This window comes from Tyto alba, unplaced genomic scaffold, assembly GCF_018691265.1.
Source record: "Tyto alba isolate M040663 unplaced genomic scaffold, T.alba_DEE_v4.0 Super-Scaffold_23, whole genome shotgun sequence".
Classification (NCBI taxonomy): Eukaryota; Metazoa; Chordata; class Aves; order Strigiformes; family Tytonidae; genus Tyto; species Tyto alba.
In genome coordinates, this window is record NW_024881297.1 from 27,701,749 (window position 1) to 27,722,771 (window position 21,023).

The 21,023-nt window shown below is 68.8% G+C and overlaps 2 protein-coding genes across 3 annotated transcripts; one reads left to right on the forward strand and one right to left on the reverse strand.

Moving 5' to 3' along the window:
* The first annotated feature begins 2,714 nt into the window (after positions 1 to 2,714).
* Positions 2,715 to 15,825, forward strand: STAT6 (signal transducer and activator of transcription 6). 2 transcript variants are annotated; one of them, XM_042796805.1, is made up of 22 exons: positions 2,715 to 2,843; positions 6,993 to 7,123; positions 8,172 to 8,310; positions 10,188 to 10,271; positions 10,361 to 10,478; positions 10,626 to 10,693; positions 10,888 to 11,036; positions 11,183 to 11,314; positions 11,434 to 11,622; positions 11,698 to 11,785; positions 11,935 to 12,057; positions 12,210 to 12,302; positions 12,498 to 12,704; positions 12,781 to 12,875; positions 12,992 to 13,128; positions 13,249 to 13,395; positions 13,577 to 13,649; positions 13,948 to 14,073; positions 14,201 to 14,302; positions 14,410 to 14,490; positions 14,770 to 14,889; positions 14,962 to 15,825. In XM_042796805.1, exons 2-22 carry the CDS (start codon positions 7,008 to 7,010, stop codon positions 15,155 to 15,157), a joined length of 2,583 nt encoding a protein of 860 aa, XP_042652739.1. In that variant the 5' UTR covers positions 2,715 to 2,843; positions 6,993 to 7,007; the 3' UTR covers positions 15,158 to 15,825. The 2 variants fall into 2 exon arrangements, with proteins under 2 accessions (XP_042652739.1, XP_042652740.1); XM_042796806.1 differs by having other exon boundaries at positions 13,580 to 13,649.
* NAB2 (NGFI-A binding protein 2) lies at positions 15,765 to 20,391 on the reverse strand. Its single transcript, XM_042796807.1, has 7 exons — positions 20,091 to 20,391; positions 18,795 to 19,599; positions 18,424 to 18,557; positions 17,808 to 17,859; positions 17,394 to 17,526; positions 17,108 to 17,308; positions 15,765 to 16,979 (listed from the first exon to the last, which is right to left on the reverse strand). Exons 2-7 carry the CDS (start codon positions 19,590 to 19,592, stop codon positions 16,885 to 16,887), a joined length of 1,413 nt encoding a protein of 470 aa, XP_042652741.1. The 5' UTR covers positions 19,593 to 19,599; positions 20,091 to 20,391; the 3' UTR covers positions 15,765 to 16,884.
* Between the last annotated feature and the right edge of the window lie 632 nt (positions 20,392 to 21,023).

Genomic DNA, 21,023 nt, shown 5'->3' on the forward strand with positions numbered 1-21,023 from the left:
GGTGCCCCTCGAGCCCACTGCAGGGTTTCAGCAGAGCCCTGCTAGCCAGGGCCAGCAGCTCCATCCCCAAAAAACAACTTCAGTTCTCTCGCCTCACCAAAACATCCTCTTCTCTGCAGGGAACGTCTCATCCTGCCTCGGATGTTTGGCAATGACTCTCCACTGTCACCGTAATCTGCATTTTTGGCTGGTCGGGGTTGGGGCCATGCTGCCAATAATTGCAACATTTTAAAAGGCCCCTGGGATCCAGCTGGCTCCAGGGCCCCAGACACAACCCAAGCTGCCGGCCAGGTGGGGGACTGGCAGCCCGGACCCCTCCCCAGGCTGAGTTGGCTGCCAGCCTGCCCCAGACCGCCCTATCCCTTCACTAGCTGCGGGTCCCTGTGGGGCCGGCTTCCTTCCGCCACCTCAGAAGAGCCCCTTGTCACTCCCCTGCTACCACAGCTGTGGCTGTGATCTCAGAGCCTGAGCCCTGACATCAGAGCCAGAGCCGTGACGTCATTTGTCTGTCACAGCATCCGGCCACAGTGCTGCCTGCAAGGGGCTGAGGCCAGCTGCTGAGAGGGGGGAGATGGGCAGTGGTGCAGGCACCCGTCATCAGGGAGCTGCCTGCAACCCCCCTGAGTGATGTCACCTGTTAAAACAATGATGTCACACGCCTGCCCCTGTGCCCCACCCTGGTGAGGCAGCAGTGCTGGCAGAAGCATGGGGGGGCGGGGGGAGGCGGGGGTGGAGAAGCAGCCCAGAGGCAGCTGGCTGGGCGGAACGAGGGGGCTGCTTCGGGCTGCTGCTGCACCAGATGTTTGGGAGGAAGATCCAGATGTTCCAGGGAAGCCACCCTTGCAGAAGGGCTGGTGGGGGCACAGGCAGGCGATGCCCCAGGATGCGGGGGAGGGCACTGCGGGTCCAAATGGCTGCTCTGTGCCCCCCACCACTGCATCAGAGGCCCCGGAGCTTGCGCAAACCCTGCAGAGCAGAGATGGCCGGGATGGCTGCAGCCACACGCTCGCCAGGATTCCTCCCACGCGTGGCCCCCAGCCAGAGCCCAGGTGGCTCCACACAGCCCCCTCCCCATGCACAGCCCCCCTCCCCACGCACCCCCTGCCCCACGGGTATTGCCAGGTTCTGCCACCCCCCAGGACAGTGCACCCCGTGGCCCCCCAGAGCTGGTGGGGCGAAGGCCATTGCTGCCCTTTGCGCCCCCAGAGCCTTGCAGGGGTCTTGCTGCAGACGTGGGGGTGGCTGGGGAGTGGGGTGCCCACACCAGGTGCCCCAAGGCCACCCTGGCCCAGTGTGGGTCCAACACTGAGGGTCCCACTGCGAAGCCCCTCCTGGGCAAACACGCTGCCAGGCCTCATCCCTCCATGGTTCTGAGCCCCCGGCAGCAGAGCAACAAGTGGAGGGACGCCTGGGACGGGGTCACCCCAATGCTGCCCTGGACGGGGACCCAAGGGGGGCTGAGCAGGGCCAGGAAGCCCCTTCGCAGCCCCCAGACCCGGAGGGGCCGCGCCCCACCCAGGATGCTGCTCAGCCCCGAGCCGCACCGAGGGGTCACAGTGCAGCGTGGGGCCCGATCTGCCCCACACCACGGTGGGGGTCCGGCCTCCCGGGGGCCACCGGTGTGACGGGGGACCAGCGGGTACGGGGCCAGGCGCAAGCGAGGAGGGGGAGACGCCCGAGCCGCGGGGGCCGCGCTCACGGGGGCAGGGCGCCACGGCCCCGGACACGCGTGATGCTCGTAACAGCCACGAGCATGGAGGGTTTGTCAGGGGCAATGTGGGGAACGCGGGGACCCGGCCCCGGCGCCGCGCACCCCGGGGGCTCCTGCGGCGGCCCCGCCCCCGGACCGGCAGCCCCGCCCCCGCCCCGCCCCGGTAGCACCGGCGGTGCGGCAGCGCCCCCTGGCGGCGCCGGGGTGGCCCCGCCGGTGTGGTGCCCCTCCGCCGACTTCGGCGAGGGGTGGCGGAGCAGCCGCTGCGTGGGTAACCCCCGCGCAACGAGCGCCCCGGGCGGCGATTCCCCCCCCCTGCAAGGGGCACCCCTACAGACCGTGCCCCCCCGGGCAGCGAGCCCCCCTTAAAGCAATGTGCCCCCCCCACCCCGGGACCCCGGTCACGTCCTCGGGCAGGCGGGAGGGGGCACAGCCCGGACCCGGCTGTGGGCTCAAACCCCAAAACGGGGACGGGGTCACAAACCGTGGGGTGCAGACGCAGATTAAGACCCGACGGCCGCGGGTTTTTAGGGGTGCCTGGAGATCGCGCGCGCCCCAGCAAAGGGCCACGACGTGGACACGGGACCGGTGAGGGAGCCCGGCGGGGGCTGCCCTGGCCCCGGAGCATCCCCACGGCTGTCCCCGGGGAGAGGGCGGCAGACCCTAGCCACGGGGCGGGGGTGAGAGGCTCTGATGTAGGGCGGGAGCGGGGTCCACGCGTGGGTGTCACAGATATGGGGTAGGTGTGGGGGGGCAGCGGATGGATGGGGGCTGATATGAGGCGGGGGGGGCAGGTATGTATCCCCACACGGGGCGGGCGTGGGGCCGCGGGTGGGTGTCAGGCGCGGGTCTGCGGAGCCCCGTGGGTGCGGCAGCCCGGCGGCGGGGGTGGAGGGGGGCCGCGGCCGGGCCCCGGGGAGCCGCCGAGGCCGATCCGGTGCCGGCGCCCCCCGCCCCCGCCGCGCACACCCGCCGCCCGCGCGTCTCCTCCCCTTTCCTGGCGCTCGGCGCTTTCCGCCGGAGCGGAGCAGCCGCAGGAGCCGGCCCGGCCGCGCCCGCCGCCGCGATGGAGTGAGGGGCCGCGGGGCCCGGCCCGGCCCGGCCGCCCCCGGCGACCGGCGGCTCCTGCCAGGTAACGGCGCAGCGGGCGGGGCGGGGGCGCGGGGCCGGTACCGGGGGCGGGCGGCGGGGCCGTGGCCCCTTTCCGCCGCCCGGCACCGCCCGCCCCGTCCCGCGACTACGGGCTGGGGCGGCCGGACGGGCGCGGGGGAGCAGGGTGGGGGGGTCCCGCCGCCGCCGCCGCCGCCGCCGCCGCAGCCCCCCGGGACGGGCTTGGGGCTTCCCCGGCCCCGCTACCGCCCGCGGGGAGAGCGTTCGGGTGCCCGTCACGGGCCGGCGCCGGGGTCCCGGGCCCCCAGGGCCACCCGGGCGGGGGGTTCCCCGGCACTTTCAGCCCCTTCCCCGCCGCTCCCGGGCCCGGCAACGGGCTGGGGCGGTGCGCTGCCCCCCTCGGGATGGGGGGCTGCCCGGCGCGGAGGTCCAGGCAGCGTGGGAAATCCCGCGGCAGATGAGCTGGGGTCTCTGGAGGGGAGCAGATCGGCTCTCCGTCCCCGGCGCCGGCCGGGAAGTGCCCTCGCAGGGTTGTTTTGGGGTGGGCTGCGAAAGGGTTCCGGGGCCGGGCTGCGGGTGGGCTGGGCTGGGACTGCCGTCGGGGGCGCTGGTGGGGGCTTGGCAGGGCTGCCTGGCCCAAAGTCCAAGTGGATGCAGCTGCTGGCACCTCGCTGTCCTGGGACAAACGGTGCGTGGGGCAAAGCGAAAGCACCTGGCGGGGGCCGTGGCGGAGAGCACCAGACCCCCACCCGGTCCCTGCAGATGGGACCCTGCGCAGGGAGCTCCTGGGGTGGGAGCTGGGGGCTGCAACCAGCCTGGACTCCCCATGCTGTGAGTCACTCTGGAGCTGGGTCAGCTGGGGAAGGCCCTGCTCCTCTTCTGAATCAGAAGAGCTTTCACTGCCAGAGAGGGCTGGCTGTGGACAGGCCCTGCTGCCGCACGGGTTCCACGGTGTCCTCCCTGCGTCACTGTCACCAGTGTCCCCCCAGCTGGGACAGTGGTCCCATGCCCTGTCCTTGGCCGGCGAGCACCAGCAGCAGCGGCCTCCCCAGCACCCTGGGGAAACCGAGGCGTATCGAGAGGCAGCGAGGTCTCTTGTGCTGTGTCCTCGCAGGGGCAAAGCTAGAGCAGAGCCCAGATGTCCTGAGTGTTAAGCACTGGAAAACATCTGAGTGTCTGTCCCTGAGAAAGCCCTGGGGAAATCTCTGCGCAGCGCCTGGGAGGAGGGTGTGGAGGGCAGAGGGACGTGCGTGCCCACAAGCTGCCAGCCCCAGCTTCTTCCCCTACCAGCCTCCGGCACTGGGCTGGGAAATTGCCATGGGCAGAGGGGAGCAGGCCAGGAGTGGGGTCCCTCGCAGCCCTGGTTCCCCAAGCACGAGGGGGAGAGGTGGCCCCGAGGGTGGGGGGCTGCGGTCTGCTGCCAGGAAGTGCTGGTGATTAATGAGTAACAGCCATGAGATGTACGGCAGCGCTCGCTTCTGGGATGGGGACTTGGTTTCCCATTGCCTGATGAGTAATTAGAAAGCCCGTGCTGGGAGTGTGGGGGTCACTGAGCCCCACCTGCACTGTGGCTCCTCCTGCCTGACCTCCCAGCCCTGGGAACCCCCGGGCCCCACCAAGCAGGCAAAGCGGCCCCTTGGGTGCAGGAGGAAGTGAAAGTGGCTGTGGTGAGGGGTCTTGGGAAGGGGGAGCAGGCAGGGGGGCGCAGGGCACACCCCGGGTGGCTGCTCCCCCTCCCTGGGTGCCATATCCTGCCCCGCCATCGAGCTGGAGGCACTGCGCAGCCGCGGGGTTTTCCCAGGCCCCGCTGCTGCTCAGGGCTTCAGCCTCGGGTTCCCCGTGCCGGAGGCGTGGAGATGGGAGCTGTGCCTCCCCCGGCACTGCTGCAGCGGCTGCTCTTGCTAGGCCACCCCAGGGCGAGGGTCCCCGCAGCGGGGGGGGGGGACAGCTCCATCACCCAGCCTGGATCTCTGTCCCTCCTTCCTCCTCCCTAGCACTGCGGGGTGGTGCTGGAGCAAACCCTGCCTGGCCTGATCCTGGGACGGTGCAGGAAGTTGGGGCTGGGAATGTAGGCTGGGCCTTGGCGGGGAAAGGCTGTTCTGCAGAAGGAGCAAAGGAGGAAAACATGGAAATTAGGACGGGAAGGAAACAGGGCAAGGCTGGGCTGAAGGAGCTGCTGTGACTGATGCCAAGAGAGGATGGGCCTGTCCCCCCTTCTGAGCTCCTCTGAGTCGTCGTCCCTTGGGCTGGCAGGGAGCTGGGAGCCAGCGAGGAGGAGTGCAGCATCTCCTGCAGACTCTTAGCAAATTCAGGCATGCCCAGCTTTTGTTCCAGGTTGCCACTTACCAGCCAGCAGCTGCCTCCCAGGGCTAAGCAGAAATACAGGTTTCGATGGGAGGAGGAGGATGGGGATTACACTTCGAGGATCACAAAACGAGAGGCTGATTTTCCCTCCCATCTTGATTCCCTGTGTGCCAGCAGCTACAATCTTGCTGGGGCCGTGGGGGGAGCGGGGCAGTGCTCCCAGCTCTCGCTGGGTGCATTTCTCGCTGTGCATTGACCCCTCCAGAGTAAACTCAGCCCTTGGGCTTTGTGCTGCGGTAAGTCATCAGGATCTGTTTGCTCTGGCCAGCCGAGCAGAATCAAAATCAAACGCGTCCTGGAGGCACCAGTCTCAGCGTGCCATGGGGTCGGGCCTCCGTCTGCTGTGGCGGTTCCTCCCCGGGGCTGCCTGGGAGCTCTGGTCCCGCCGTGTCACCCAGCTCCCCTGGGAAGCGGAGCACCCCGGGGGCTGCACCCGCGGCCACCGCCCCTGGGTGCACCCCCTCTCCCCGACGGGACGTCCCGAGGGGCGGCCGGAGGAGACGTGCTGGCAGCTGGCCGGGCGCAGGCCACGCCACGGTTGTTTTGCGCTCTGCGATGTTGCCCTAGTGACGCTGGCTTCCTTCCCCTCGCATGGTTTCTCAAAGTCTCTGGCAGCTCCACCTCCGCCCTGCGCCTCGGCTCTTGCAGCGCGGCCAAGACCCGCGGGGAACGCGCTGCCCGCGAGGACACGTGACGTGGCTCCCTGCTCGGCTGTTTGCTTTCGGGGACGGGAAGCCAGCCCTGGGCGGACGGGCTGGCCGGGGTCCCGGAGGCACCCTGTCCCCACGCTGCCCTGCCCCGGCCCCACGTCTGGGCAGCGAGCTGCTGGTGCCTCGCGCCCCGCCGCAGGATCCGGCCTCTGCCCGGGTCGGGGGGAACACGCAGCGAGGTGCGTCTGGGCCGTGCGGTGCAGTGACCCCCCCCCTCATCTGCTGCACCCCGAGGGCCACCCCGGGGGGACCGGGCTCCCGGCGGGGGCTGGAGGGTGCGGGCATGGTGGTCAGCGGGGAGGAAGGGAATGAGCTGTCAGGAAGAGGCATGGTGTGGGCAGGATGGAGCAGGCAGGCTGCAGGCACCGCCGGGGGGGCCGGGACTGGGGCGAGAAGGAGTGTCGGGGTTGCAATGCCCGGTTCGGGGGGTGGCGGGGGACCCGTGGTCCAGGCTGGGCCATGACCCCCCAGCCCAGGCCTCCCCTGTGGAGTTTCCCATCGAGCGCCTCGTTCCAGTCCTCCTCTTGCTTTCCATGAGCTCTGGAGCCCACCGTTCCTGGGGGGCAGCTGGGGAATACCTGAGGAAGGTGCCTTCCTTGGAGGGCAGCTGGGGAGGTTTTGGGGAGCAGCTGGGCTGCTTCACTGGGATCGCCCTAGCAGAGCAGTCTGACCGAGTTCTGGGATTTCACACTCTTCCTGCTCCCTGGGGCTCTCTCATCTCTCCTGTGCCAAGACCGGCAGCGCTTGCCCATCCCTCCTCATGTCCTTGTACGTCACCCATGGCAGGAGGTGCAGGGATTCCCCAGGCATTCGGGAAACTGAGGCACAAATGGGCTGCCTGCCTGCCCAGAGTTGCCCAAGAGGCTGATCCTGGATCGGGCTTCCTGCTCCTCCTCCTCCTCCCCAGCAGCCCCAGTCCCACCGAGCAGCAGGTTCAGGCAGCGGAGGGACAGGCAGCAGCTCTCACCCACCCTCCCAGCCCCCCCCCCCCCCGCCAAGAGCTGGGCAGCGGGCTGGGGGCTCTGGGTGCTGCAGCCACCCGCGGTGCCCAAGCTGCCCCGCTCCCCGTTCACGTCCCCTCTCCTGTTTCTCCACAGGTGACAGTTCCCAAGATGTCCCTTTGGAGCATCGTCTCCCACATGCCGCCAGAGGAGTTCAGCGGCCTCTTCGCGGAGTTTCCCCGCAGCCTGCGCTGTCTCCTGGCCGACTGGCTGGAGAACCAGCCCTGGTGAGTCCCCCAGCACCCGTGGGCTCTTCCCTGCCCCGAAACAGCTCCCCACGCACTGAGAGCAGCCTGGGCAGCACCCGGGGCTGGCTGCCCTTGGGGGGCTGAGCCGAGCCGGGGCGGGGGTCTAGCCCGGGCAGCACCTGACTGTTAGGTCTGAACGCACGGGCAGAGGTGGGTGCTGGTGATGAGCCCCATCCACGGCCCCAGACAAAGTGGGTGAGGAGACCAGGGTCTGCACGGGGCTTCTAGTCAGGAGCAAAAGGAGACGGGGTCCAGGGGCAGGACCACAGCATCAGGGCCCGTCCAGGAGACTGAGCTGCAGGCAGGGCTGGGGGCAGAGGCAGGAGTGCTTGCAGCGTAGCCTAGGAAAGGCCTCAGGGTCTCGAACTGGACACAGATGGAGCTCATGGAGACATGGGCAGAGAGCGCAGCCGCCTGGGTGAGGCTGTTCAGGGTCTACTTTGCTCATAAGGTCTGGATTGCTGCGACTCTGCAGTGGCAGCAACCATGAGCATGGTCTGGCCAGAGTCCCCTTTTTGTGCCTGGGAAATAGTAACAGCAATGGCTGATTATCCTTGTCACAGATTCACCTAGGCTTTCCAAGGAGCTTCTCCTTTGGTGCAATGACCAGGACACAGGCAGGGAGGAAACCTCCCCCAGCACATCCTCCTGCCTTGCGGGGCCATGGCCAGGCCTGTGGCTCTGGGACCTTCAGCACGCAGCTTGGACCGAGGCACAGGGGTGGGGGTCACACTGTGGGGGTGAGGCACGGCAGAGGCGGGTGGACGTGCAGCAGCTGGGTGTACACGTGGGAGAGGTTTCAGGAGGTCGTGGTCTCGCCGGGGAACCACCTCATCCCACTCAGAGCACAGTTCACCCTTGTTCATGCAGCAGATTTCCCCTAGAAATCCAGCCAGCACTGGGTAACGCACCAGTACGGCAGGAAGGCAGATGTCCCCTTCCTCCCTGGAGCAAGCGTGGAGTTCGGGACCCCTGGGGGGAGAGTGGAGGATTCGTGCCCGTCTTCCCAATGATTTCCCCTCTCCAGGGAGTTCATCAATGGCTCAGATGCCTTCTGCACCAGCATGGCCAGTGGGATGCTCTCAGCCATGCTGGAGAAGCTCCGCAGCGCTGCCAGCAGTGACGGGCAGCAGTGCCAGATCCTCCAGCAAGTCAGCGGCATCGAGGTGCGCGGGGGCCGGGCACGGGGACCCTTGGGGCTGTGTCGTGCTGGGATCGCGGCTGGCTGCTGAGGAAGATTTGATTATTTTATGCTTCGGATTCGCTGAAGGGCTGATGCCACGAGCCAGTCCCCCCTTAACACCGGTTTCAAGGCCAGCACCATCCGCGCGAGCAACGAGCTTCTGCAGACTCAGCGACTGGGGTTTTTGGGGCGCTTCAGGGAGACAAAAGGGGTTTGTCTGTGTCCCGGGGCTGACCCCCAGCTCACCACAGCGCTCGGGCTGTCACGGCCGCAGTCGTGGTTCCCCTCGGCTCCCCGCCCCCGCTGCCCCCAGGCTTTCCAGCTTCCCCTCGCTGCCGCAGCTCCGCAGCCCCTTCGGTGACCGGCAGCCCCCAGGGAGCTGCCGGCCGTGGCCACATCCTCCTGGGCCCCGTGCTGGACCCTGACCCCATGGGGGGAGCCTCCCAAGCGCATTGCCCCCCCCCGGGGCTCTGCTCGCCCCCAGCTGCCAGTACCCGGGCAGCCACCTCACCAGATGTTCCCCATTTTCTGCTTGAGCATTTGATTTCTCCTCCTTCCGTGCCGTGTGTTGTGGTGCGTTTCCTCCTGCCCTGTGTGCATGTGTGTGCTGGGTTTCTTTTTCTGAGCTGTTTCTCTTTATCGAGGTCAGTTTGAATTGCTCTCTGTCTCTCTTCCACCCTCTGTGATTGCAGATTTAACCCCTGTACTGTCTATCCTGCCAGCAAAGCTCTTAGTGTAAGGGCTGAGTGGTGCTCGCTCCCAGAGCCCTGTTCTAGTTGAAAGCCCTGCTTTTTTGGTAACAGACATTTATAATATCCAACATTTGGGAAGGGGTCAGCTTTAGTCATAACTTCTGGGGAACAGGGTAACTTTCCAAAATAAGACTGTTGCTTGCTTTTTGAAATTGTTGTAGGAAAACGTGCAGATGTTTCAGCTTAGCTTTTTTTATTTAAAACACTCAAGAAGAGCCACCCTCCCATGTTCTCTCCTCCCACCATCCCTCATCCCGTAACAGCAACCCTCATTTCTCCCGAGCTCCCTGCCACTTGTGAGCCCGGCCAGGAGGCAGGGGGGAAGCACTGGCTGCTGGTGCTGCCGCGCAGGCGGTGGAAGCTGGCTGCTCTCCCACGAGATGGGAAAATGCAGGGCCAGGGAAGCGCCTGAGGGGAGCGGGGTGGGAGACCAAACCTGGGCTTTTTGTCCCCTGAAACCCAGGGCTGGCCAGGTTTGCCCTGGCAGAGCCCCCGTGGGCTGCCAGTGCTGTGTCAGGACGCGGGGTGGGAGCAGGGGGTCCGGGGGGTCGGTCGCGGAGCTTCCTCCCAGCCGGCACGGGAAGCCACGGGCACGCCATCCAGCCGCTCGCCTTCGCGCTCTGCTGCTGTTTTGGGAAGTAGCTAATTTGGGAAATGCACAAAGGCCGGAGGAGCTGGCGTGGGGCGCCGGGAGCTGGAGCCAGCAGGGAAATTCCTCTCCCTGTTTTTGGTGGAAAGCGTTGATCCAGCCGGGTCAGGAGAGTTGAGAGAATCTTCACCAGGTGTCAGGCTGGCGGGTCTCAAGGAGATGCTTGCAAAAATAGAAGATTTGCTTTGGTTTGATTTTATTTTTTTTTTTTTAATTTGAAGCTGATTCATATTTTTTGTTTTACGCGCAGTTTAAAGTGGGTTTAAGGCTGGAAATTAGCTCTGTCAGAACAGCACTGAGTTGTGGTCTGTCCCGCGCTTCGGATCGTGAAACCCCAGAGTGTGACTTAGCACCGCTCGCTGTGGGAAGGGGCACTGACACGCATGAAGGGGGTGGGTGGGGGCCGGGACTGGGGCGCGTGTGCTGCCCTGCTGACGCCTTGGGCTTGCCCCCCTGCAGAACGCTTACCGGCGGGACCCGCTGCGGCTGGTGGCCGTCCTGAAAGCGATCCTGGAGGGTGAGAAGGCCGCCGTGCTCAAGAGGGTGCGTGGTCCCTGTCCCCCTTCCTGGGGTGCCCCGGGGCACGGGGCCAGCTCCGGGCCCCCCGCTCACCCCCCTCTGCTCTGCCACAGGACCGTCACCTGCCCCTCAGCTTCCACCGGCGGCAGGAGGAGCTGAAGTTCAGCCTGGGGCTGCAGCGGCTGCAGCACCGCGTCCGCGAGATCCAGGCGCTGCGGGACAACCCTGCGGGTGAGGGGATGGGGTGGGACGGGTCCCTGCTCGGTGTGGGTCCGCCGTGGGGCGCTGCCAAGGCGGCGTGCCCACCCCGGGGTGCTGGGCAGTGCAGTGCAGACACCAGCTCCCAGCACTGACAGGGCCACCCCCATCCTTCCCCAGCAGCCTCTCGGCAGCTGAACGTGCAGGACCTGCAGCTGAAGGCAACAGAAACGAAACCCCCGGAGAGCGTGAGTGGGGGTCTGGGGCACCGGGGGGGAAAGCCGGCAGCCCTACCCACCGGGGAAGGTGCAATCCAGCTCTGGGGCAGGGAGACAGAGCAGAGCTGAGGGTTTTGGTGCCCAGGGGGGGATGGTGTGAGGCTGCGGGTCTCTGCCAGGGTGACGGTGCAGTGCAGAGCCCCGTGGCCGGTGCTGCCCCACAGGAGCTGCCCACCCTGATCCTGGAGGCTGTGAAAGAGCTGGAGGTGGCCAAGCAGCAGGTACTGAAGAGGATCCAAATCTGGAAGAGGCAGCAGCAGCTGGCAGGGAACGGGGCCCTCTTTGAGGAGAACCTAGCTCCGCTGCAGAAGAGGTGAGGTGGCACGGGGCAGAGGTGGGGAACCCAGAGCAACCCTCCTGCTCCCTCCACTCCCCTGGGAGCCCGAGGGGCTGTGGGAGAGTGGTGGTCCAGCTCTGCGTTGGCTGAGGGTGCCCCTTTCCCCACGGTTCCCCCGGAAGGTGCGAGAGCCTGGTCGAGGTTTACTTCCAGCTGCACCAGCAGGTGATGGCGGCGAGCGCAGAGCTGGGGGCTGAGCTGCTGCCCCGGCTCCTGGAGCGGTTCAACGAGGTGTTATCCAGCCTGGTCAAGAGGTAACGGGCCGGGGGGGGGGTCATTGGTGGCAGAGGGGCAAGGTGGGTCTGCAGAGGTCGGCGGCAGAGCTGGCAGGGGTGTTGTGCCGGGCACCATTGTCTCCCCCCCTGTCCCCCAGCTCCTTCCTGGTGGAGAAGCAGCCCCCACAGGTGCTGAAGACCCAGACCAAGTTCCAGGCGAGTGCGCGGTTCCTGCTGGGCCCCCAGCTGCTGAAGGCATCGGCCAAGCCCTACATGGTGCGGGCCGACATGGTGACCGAGAAGCAGGCGCGGGAGCTGGCGCTCAGCGCCTACAGCAACGCCCTCAGGTGAGCGGCCGGCCGGCGCGGGGGCGAGGGGGCCGCCGCACCCCCGTGCCTCCCCTGACCGCCTCCTCTGCCTAGCGAGAGCACGGGGGAGATCATGCATAACGTGGTGGCCCTGGAGACCAACCCTACCAGCGGGACCTGCTGTGCCAACTTCAAGAACGTGGTGAGTTCCACCAGCGAGGGGCTGTACGGGGGCCACGGGACAGACTGGGGGGTGCTTGGAAGCCCTGGCGGAGGGCTGTCTGTGGGGTGGGCTGGAGGCCCCGAGGCCAGTGCTTGCCCTGGGGTGATGCTCAGCTCTCCCCTCCTTAGCTGCTGAAGAAGATCAAGCGCTGCGAGCGGAAGGGGTCCGAGTCGGTGACGGAGGAGAAGTGTGCCGTCTTGTTCAGCACCACCGTGGCCCTGACCCCCAGCAATCTCTCCGTCCACCTCCAGGTACCGGCCCCTCTCCCGCAGGACAGGGCTGGGAAGTGCTGAGCCTTCCCCGCGGGACACCCGGGCCCTATCCCGAGACGGTCCCAGGGCAGCCAGCCCCACTTCATTCGGGGTGGCCTTGGGGCTGAGAGGGGGCCGCTCTCTGCCCCCAGGTCCTGTCTCTGCCCATCGTGGTCATTGTCCACGGGAACCAGGACAATAACGCCAAAGCAACCGTGCTGTGGGATAACGCCTTCTCCGAGATTGTGAGTGCCACGAGCCGGGGGCAGGGGCTGCAGGGTGAGGAAAGGAGATGCTGGGATGCCAGGGTTGGTCTGGCTCTGGGATGGGAACCTCCGGGGCAGGCAGGAGCAGGAAACCCAGCACACGGGTGGGAAGCGGCAGGCTGGGACGGGGCAGCGGGTGAGCCGCTGTCCTGATGCCGCCCGGCCCTGCCACAGGACCGGGTGCCCTTCGTGGTGGCCGAGAGGGTGCCCTGGGAGAAGATGTGCGATACGCTGAACCTGAAGTTCATGGCAGAGGTGCAGACCACCAAGGGGCTTCTCAAGGAGCATTACTTCTTCCTGGCCCAGAAGATCTTTAATGACCACAGTGCCAGCCTCGAGGACTTCCAGAGCCGCAGCGTCTCCTGGGCCCAGTTCAACAAGGTTACTGGGAGGGCTGCCCAGGGTGGGCAGGGACCTGTATGGCCCTGGGGAGCCTCACACCCTCCCTCTGCCCCAGGAGATCCTGCCTGGTCGGGGATTCACCTTCTGGCAGTGGTTTGATGGAGTCCTGGACCTCACCAAGAGGTGCCTCAAAAGTTACTGGTCAGACAGGTGGGTGCCCAGGGACCAAGCGGGTTTTCGTGATTGCTCCAGGGCCAGCCCTGGGGAGTCCTGGTCCCGGCCCTGGCCCTGGCCCTGGCCCATTCTCCATCTGTCCATCCCTCCAGGCTCATCATCGGCTTCATCAGCAAGCAGTACGTCTGCAAGCTCCTGAGCACGGAGCCAGATGGGACCTTCCTGCTCCGCTTCAGCGACTCGGAGATCGGGGGTGTCACCATCGCTCACGTCATCCGGGGCAAGGACGGTGAGATGGGGGGGACAGCAGCTGCTGTCAGTGCTGCGAAGGGGAGGTCTCACCGTGGCCTGGGGACGTTGGGCGTTACGGGGTCCGAGCGATGGAGCCCCGTGCCGTGTCTCCCCACAGGGTCCAGCCAGGTGGAGAACATCCAGCCCTTCTCTGCCAAGGACCTGTCCATCCGGTCCCTCGGCGACCGCATCCGCGACCTGGGGCAGCTCCGCAACCTCTACCCCAACACCCCCAAGGACCAGGCGTTCGGGAGTCACTACAACAGTGAGTGGGTGGGGGCAGAGACGGGCCCCGGGCTTCACATCTGCCCCCCCAGCAGTGCTCAGCCAGGAGGGTTTGGAGGGAAGAGGGGTTTGGGTCCCGCCCGGGTCCTGCTGGCAAAGAGGGCTGGCATGGCATGGCCCTGTGCTGGGGTGGTGGTTCATGGATGCTTCTCCTCTCCAAGCAGAAGAGCAGACAGGCAAGGACGGCCGGGGCTATGTCTCCACTGCCATCAAGATGACAGTGGAAAGCGAAAGGTGGGTGTGTGTGCGAGGCCGTGGCCGTGCTGGAGGCGTGTGCGCAGGCGCTGAGCGGGCCAGGGCTTGCACAGACGTCACCGGGCCGGCCCGCGCATCAGTGCTGGGCGGGGGGATTTCTGACAGGGCAAAATGGGGATGTGCTTGGGAGCGAGGAATCCCCCGTGGGTATCCCGAGCTGCAGTGGAGCATGTCTGTGAGCGCACCGCCCTCGGGCTTGCACATGTGCCTCTTCGGAGGCTGGACCTTGCGATGCACGAGTCCTGCCTGTGCTGATGGGGATGACGCACTTTTGCAGGGACCAGCAAGCTCAGAGGGCTGTGGGGGGCCCCCCCGAGGCCCCCCAGGCTCAGATGCTCAGCCTGCCTGTGCTGCAGCCCGAGCTGCACCCCGAGAGCCTGCGGTCAGTGCTCAGCCCCATCTGGTGAGTGCCCAGCTCCGTGCCCTGGGCAGAGGCAAACCCGCTCTGCCAGGCGCGTGTGCTGGGGTGGGATGGGGGCTGTGGTGCTGAACACCCTCGGATGCTAACCCCCCCGTGTCTGTGTTTGCAGCCCCCCTGGTCCCTTCTGCCCCCAGCCCCTCCCCACGGGCTACCCCACGGGGGAGAACATCAACATGATGGTCTCCGACAACCTCGGGTCCTCCTTCCCCAGGTAGGAGCGGTGCCGATTCAGGGCAAGGGGCAGGATGGGCCCCCCACTGCCCCCAGGCACGGCCAGGTGGTGTTTCCCCCACCCCTAAGTGTTCCTGCTCCCCACAGCACGTCGCCAGTGCTCTCGCCGTCCCTGGTCATGGACCCCACGTTGCCTCGCTGCCAAGACCTTGCCTTCAGGAACCCCTTGTAAGCCCTGGCACACGGCCGGAGAGGGGCACCCTGCCCTGACCCCCTTCTCCCGACTGCCCCACGGCCCTGGGGCAAGCAGACCTGGAGGGACCTTCCCCAGCTGACCAGTGCTCCCAGTGCTCTGCACTTACTGGTGCTCCCTACAAGGAAACCCACCCCAGCCCCCTAAACCAAGCACTTCCCCCCCTGTGCCTTGGGGCTGGTGAGCACCCTGGGGGCAAGGGCATACCCCATGGCCTGCAGCAGCCCCCTCCCCCCCGGTTCTTTGCCCCCCAGGCCCTTCATGCCCAACCAGTACATGACGGAGGCTTCGTCAGAGCCACAGGACGAGGAGATGCCCGAGCTGGCCCCGTTCACGTCGATGGTGGACCCACCTCTGCAAAGCTCCCCAAGGTGGTAAGCACGGGGGGTCAGCAGGGGGGCCGGGGGGGGCACAGCCCCGAGTCACCCCGACGCCTCTCTCCCCAGGATGGCACCCAGCATGGACCTACCACCCAGCTCGGACTTCGAGCAGTTCCTGCAGGAGGTGTCCCTGGAGGGCCCCGCGCTGTGCCCCCCCTTCACGCCCCCCTTGCAGCGCAGCGGGTACCCCAGCCCCAACCCCTCGTGCTGGGGGCTGGGGGAGTCTCGGTGGGATGACAGCGTCCGGCCAGGGCATGCGTGAGGAGGCTGCAGGGCTGTTGGGGGGGGGGGGGGGAACGACATCGGACTGCGCTCCCCCCCCCCCCCGGAGCCTTGTCTGGGTTCCTGGACTCAATATGATTTGTGCTGGGGTGGAAACTCTGGCAGGGAGGGGGGAATTCTTGGGGGGGGGGTGGGGAGGGGAAAGCACTTTGGGTAACACCCTGCCCCCCCCTCCTTGTGTATATGCTGCACTTCGGAGTACAGAGCTGCCGCCTGCCCCCCGCTGCTGCTGGGGTCCTGGGGGGGGGGGGGGGGAAGGGGGGGGGGCGAGGGGCCCCGACCTGCACAGGGGGTGTCCACAGCCGAGCGCAGTGCCCCCAGCCCACGCTGCCGGGCTCAGCCCCCGCGGGGGCCGCGATGAGTCAGCTGCGGGGGTGGGAGGCAGCAGCGGGAAACGCGCTGGGGTGGAGGTGCCAGCCCGGTGCGTGACGGGACCCCCCCCCCACCCGGGACCCCCAGCACGTGGGGGACACACGGACCCCTAACACACCCACAGTCAGCGCTTGCTTTGGGAGCTGCCCCCCACCCCCAGCCTGGAGTGGGGCTGCAGCAGGGAGAGGGAGCCTGGGCGCGTGGGGGCAGGAAGATAAGCCATAAAATAAAGTTTTATTCCAAAATAACAAAATAAATAATCTACTGTACACGTTACAAAGGAAGAGTCGCTAATGCTCTAAAAAGACACCACACAGTCCTAAGGGGGCGGGGGACCCCGGGGCTGGGCATGGCTCGCGGAAAGGGGGGTGGGAGGGAACCCCCCACACACACAAGGGGCCAAGGGGGGCAGCACCGCCCCAGTGCCCATCAAACACCGCCTGCTTCGTGCTGGGAGGGGGTGCACACGCGTGAGCCCCCCATGGCATGTGTGTGACACCCCGTGGCACAGGGACCATGCATGGCAGTGCACACAGGTAATTGGGGGGGGGTGTGGGGGGGTGTGCGAGCTGGGGGGGGGGGGGGGGTGCGGGTGTGCGTGCAGGGGGGATGCGCTGTTGCTGAGCTGTGGTTGCTGGGGGGGATGGGGTGAGTGGTGGGGGTTGTATTTACAGCTGAAACGCTGCACGCAGACAGCGGGGGGGGCTGGGGGGGGGGGCGTGGGGTGGGGGGTTGCAATGCGTGTGCACGGTGCGCTCGCACGTGCGCGCTGCGCGGGGGGGTGGGGGTGGGTGGGGCTGGCGGCTGGAGCGTGGGCGCTGCGTGGGTGCGCGCGGGGCCGCGGGGGCGGCAGCGCTGACGTGGGAGCACGCGGTGCCGCGCGTGTGCCGGCGGTCCCTGCACCGTGACGGGGCCCGGGTGGGGGGGGGGGTGTGGGGTGTGTGGAACGACACACACGCAGTTCGGCTGCCCGAAGCGGCCCGGGGGGGGTCGGTCAGCACGAGGGGTGACCCCACGGGTGGGGGGGGGGCGGGCGGGCAGGAGGGGCTGTACAAGGGGCTTGAGTCCATCGAGAGCTTCCCAGCCCTGGGGGGGCGGCGGGGACCCAGGGCCCGGCGGGGACGAGGGTATTGCTGCTGCGGGGGGGGGGGGGGGGGGGGGGGCGCATCCCGCCGCGGCTGAGGTAACCAGGGGGGGACGGGGCCCTGGGGGGGCTGTGGCCAAGCCCTCACCGGCTCCCCGCACCCAGAGCACCACCGCCGCGCCGCTGGCACCCGTCCCCCAGCACGTTATTGCTTCGTTAATTGGGGGGGGGGGGGGGGGGCTGCAGGGGCCTCACTGCCGGCTGGTCTCCTGCTCCACCTTGATGGTGCCGCGGGGGGGCTCCGGGGGGGCCGGAGGACCCCGTTCTGCCAGCCCATCCTCGAACTCTGTGGGGAGAGGGAGGAGATGGTTTCAGGGCACCGCTTCTGTGCGGAGAAGGAAGGCATCAGTGCAAGCCGGACACACACACACACCCCCCCCCGGCAAACACCCCCCCCCCCCCCCCGGGGCTCACCTGGTCCCGGGGGCTTCCCGGGCAGGCAGGGGCTGAGCCGCCCCACGCGTTCATGTGAGACCAGCCGGGCCAGGCGCAGCCCCTCGTCCATCAGCGTCTGCTGGAGGATGTGGCGACTCCAGAGACCGTGGGGGGGGAGGCCAAGGGGCACGTCGGGGGCTGCACCGGGCGGCGGCGTCAGCCGGGGACAGGCCCCCACCGCTGCGGAGAAAGGGGCAAGAGTCAGTGCTGAGGGGCTGGGGGGGCCCCATGGGGCGCCCCGGGAAGGGAAGGGGCCCCCACTCACCCTGCAAGTGACCGTCGAGGCTCTCCCCAGAGAGGCTGGCTGCGTCCTCCTCCAGGCTGGCTCGGTATGCGGCCCCGGGGGGGTCCGGCCCCCCCGGCAGAGGCAGCAGCTCAGGGCGGCTCTGCTCTCCTGCCTGCCAGGAACACGGGGGTGAGCGCAGGGCACCGTGGATGGGCCCTATCCTGCCGGGGGTCCCCGTGCCGCCCACCCCAGGGTGCCCACGGCTGCACACACAGCACCAGCCCCACACCGCCTGCCCGAGCCAGCGTGGGCATTCCCGGCGGGGGGGGGGGGGGGGGGAACACGCCACACCGTCCCACCCGCGCGTGGGCGAGCACCTGCCCACGCTCCCAGGTGTTGCACACCTGCACCCTCGCGCAGGAGGGTGCACTCCCGCCCCACGCGCGTACCCACCTCCTGCTTGAGCCGCTTGGCCACGGTGGCTCCGCTCTCCTCGGGATGTGCCCTGCGCGGCGGGGAGGGGTGGGGGGTGGGAAAGAGGGGGGCTGCGTCAGTCATGGGGGTGGCCGTGCAGCGGCCCCACGCTGGGCACGCTCGCCCGGCCTCCTGCCACGCTGCGGGCAGCGCCAGCCGCGGCGGCAGGCGTGGGCGGCCGCCCAGGCAGGGCGGTGCCGCGGGACGGCGCGGATCGGGGCTCTGGCGCAGATGGAGCCGGGGGTGGCAAAAGGAGGGGGGGGGGGGGGCGGGGGGAGCAGCTGGAGAGCAAAGGGAAAAGGCAGCCCGGCCACGGCACCCATTGGCAGGGGCTTCAGGGGAAGGGGGCAAGGGATGGGGCAGCCCCCCCCTCTCCCAGTGCCTGTCAGCCCCCCCTTCCCATCCTCCCCACCTCCGAGGTCAGGCAGAAAACAGCCCACGTCCTGGAATGGGGAACTTGGGGCTGCAGGGTCCCAATCCCCATCCAGAAGCAGTGGGTTGTGGTGCAGTTCCCGGGGGAGCAGGAGGGGTGACAGCCAGGCCCCCCATCTCCCCCCCAGCCTGCAAGGAGGGGGTTTGTGGGGTCTGGGCTCACCTGGCGACCTTGAGCGAGGACAGGTAGGTGCTCTCCCGTGCGACCTGCCGCGAGAGCGAGAAGAGCTCGACGCGCCGCAGCAGCAGCGAGTTGTCCCGCAGGCAGAACTGGGCGGCCGCCTCGTTGATGATGAGCTGGGGGCAGAGGCGACGCGTGAGCAGGGATGGGGGACGGCAGCGCCCACGGGACCCCACGGCAAAGGCGGTGTCTGCTCTGGGCGGGCAGATGCCGCCTGGGTGGGAACAGACCCCAGCTCCCACCCCATCCTCCTCCCCCAGGCCAGTGCCTGTCCCCCCTCTTCCACCCCCCGGAGCCACCACAGCCCCCGCGTCCCCGGGACCTTCGAGCGCGGACCCTGCCACGCCGCCCACCTCGTGCAGGGTGAGCTGCTTGCCCTCACGGCGCCGGGCCTCGCCGCGGCCATAGATCGCGCTGTGCCGGCGGATCTCCTCCTCCTTGTGCCGGTCGCCATCCTCCAGCTGGAAGATGTGCCCCACGGCCTTGGCCAGCTTCTTGTTGAGCTTCATTAGCGCCCGCAGCTCGGCCTCACCGCCCCGGGGGTAGCTCTGCAGCAGCCGCTCCACGCTCTCTGCTACCGTCCGTGCCAGCTCCGGCTCCAGCGCCTCCGTGCCCACCGGCTGCTCGCCGCCGCTCCCGCCCGGGGAGAAGGGGGGACCCCCCGGCTCCTCATCCCCACCACCCTCCGACTCGGGGGTGCTCCTCCCCGGCCACGGTGGGGCTGCCGATGGCGACAGCTTCTCCCCTGCCTCCGTGGGGCTGCGGGCCGGGGGCGTCCCGGCACCGCCACCCCCCTTGCCCGCGGCCTCGCTGGGGCTGGCGTGCCCGTTGCTGAGCGCCTTGCGCCCGCCGGCCTCAGAGAGCTTGAAGAGTGGGATGCTGCTGACAGGGACGGCTGAGACGGGCTGGCTGAAGAGCCCCGGGTTGGAGGCCCACTCACGCAGGGCCTTCTGGAGGCGGCGGACGTGGAGGGGCTTGGTGGCCATGCCCACCAGCGCCATGATCTCCAGGAACTCCTCCTCGCCCGCCTCGCAGAGCTGCTGCACGTCGTCCCCCCCTTGCTGGATGAAGGTCTCGTAGTAGCCCAGCAGGTTGGCGCGCTGCAGCACCCGGTACAGCTGCAGCTCCCCCAGCGTGCGGGGCAGGGCCATGGCGAGCCTGCGGGACGGGCGCTGTCACCACGGGGGACCGACTGACCGGGGGACGGAGGGACGGACAGGCGGGAGAAGCTCCTTCCCCACCCTTTGGCCCGGGGTTACGGGGTTGGGGGGGGGGGGGATGGGGGAGTGCCCCGGGGGAATGGGGTGACATGGGGTGTTTTGGGGTCTCCAAAGCCCACGGGGCGCCCAGGCCCACCCATGCTCCCAGGGCTGAGATGGACCCTGTGGGCACAGCTCCCTCCGACACGGCACGGATGAGAGTGGGGCCCCCGTCCTTTCCCCCCTCCCCTCCCGGGGCCGTGCCCAGCCACCCCCCGCCCGGGGCCGCCCCAGCCCCATCCACGACGGTGTGGGACCAGTGATGTGCCGGTGTCCCGGCCCCGCCGGCGCCATCCGCCGCCGGGTTCCCCGCCCTGCTCGGTACCCCCCCGCTACCCCGGACCCATCCGGTGCCCCGGACCCTCCCGCCGCGCCCCCCCGGTCGCTCACCGCCGGTTGGAGCCGCCTCCGACCGCTACGCCCGCCCCGTGCGCGGCCGCCGTGCGCCCCGGAAGGGGGGGGGGACACACACACGGGACGGCGGAGGCTCCGGGAACGGCGACTCCGCGACGGGCCGGTCGCTGGGGCCGGGGGTCCCGGGGCTCGGGGGTCCCGCGGCCGGGCCGGTCGCGCTCGCTCCGCCGCGCCGCGCCGCTTCTGCGCGCCGCCCACACGGGCGGTACCGTGAAATAGCAGCGGCCCCGGCTGCGCCGCGGCGTGGGAGGCCCCGGGGGCGGATCCCGCGGCTGCCGCCCCCGCCGAGCGCAGCGCGGGCGGCCGCGGCGGGAGGGGGGGGGGGGGGGGGTGCAGCGGGCGGGGGCGGCGGCACCGGCCCCCCCCCCCGGGCGGGAGCGGCACCGGGAGCTGGGGGGGGGGGGGGGGGGGGGGGAGAGCGGGGACCGGCGCCCTGCACGGCGGCACCGGGGGTCCCGTAGCCTCTGCCGCGGGGGGCAGCGCGGAACCGGGCCGGTGTCCCGGACGGGGGACTGGGGCGGACACGCGAGGCACTGGGGGCCCGTGGGGGGGAGGCAGGACACCACATACACACACACACACCCCGCCCCGGAGACGGAGGGGACACGGGTCGGGGGGGGGTCCCGCCGCCAGCGACGCCCCCGGCCCCAGGCTGGACCCACAGGGGCCGGTGCTGGCGGGGGCACCCAGCACCCCGGGCCGTGCCCGCGGGACCCTCGCGGTCCCCAGAGGGAGTAGCCCCCTCCCCCGTCCCCAACCCCCGCCGGGGTCCCGCCGACTGCGCTGACAGCATCTCCGGTCCCTGTAGCAACCCGGCAAGGCACGGCGATGCTCCCGCTGTCCCCATTACCCCGCTCTGTCTCGGGATCCCCCGCCCACCCCCCCACCCCCCCCGGTGCCGGCGTGCCC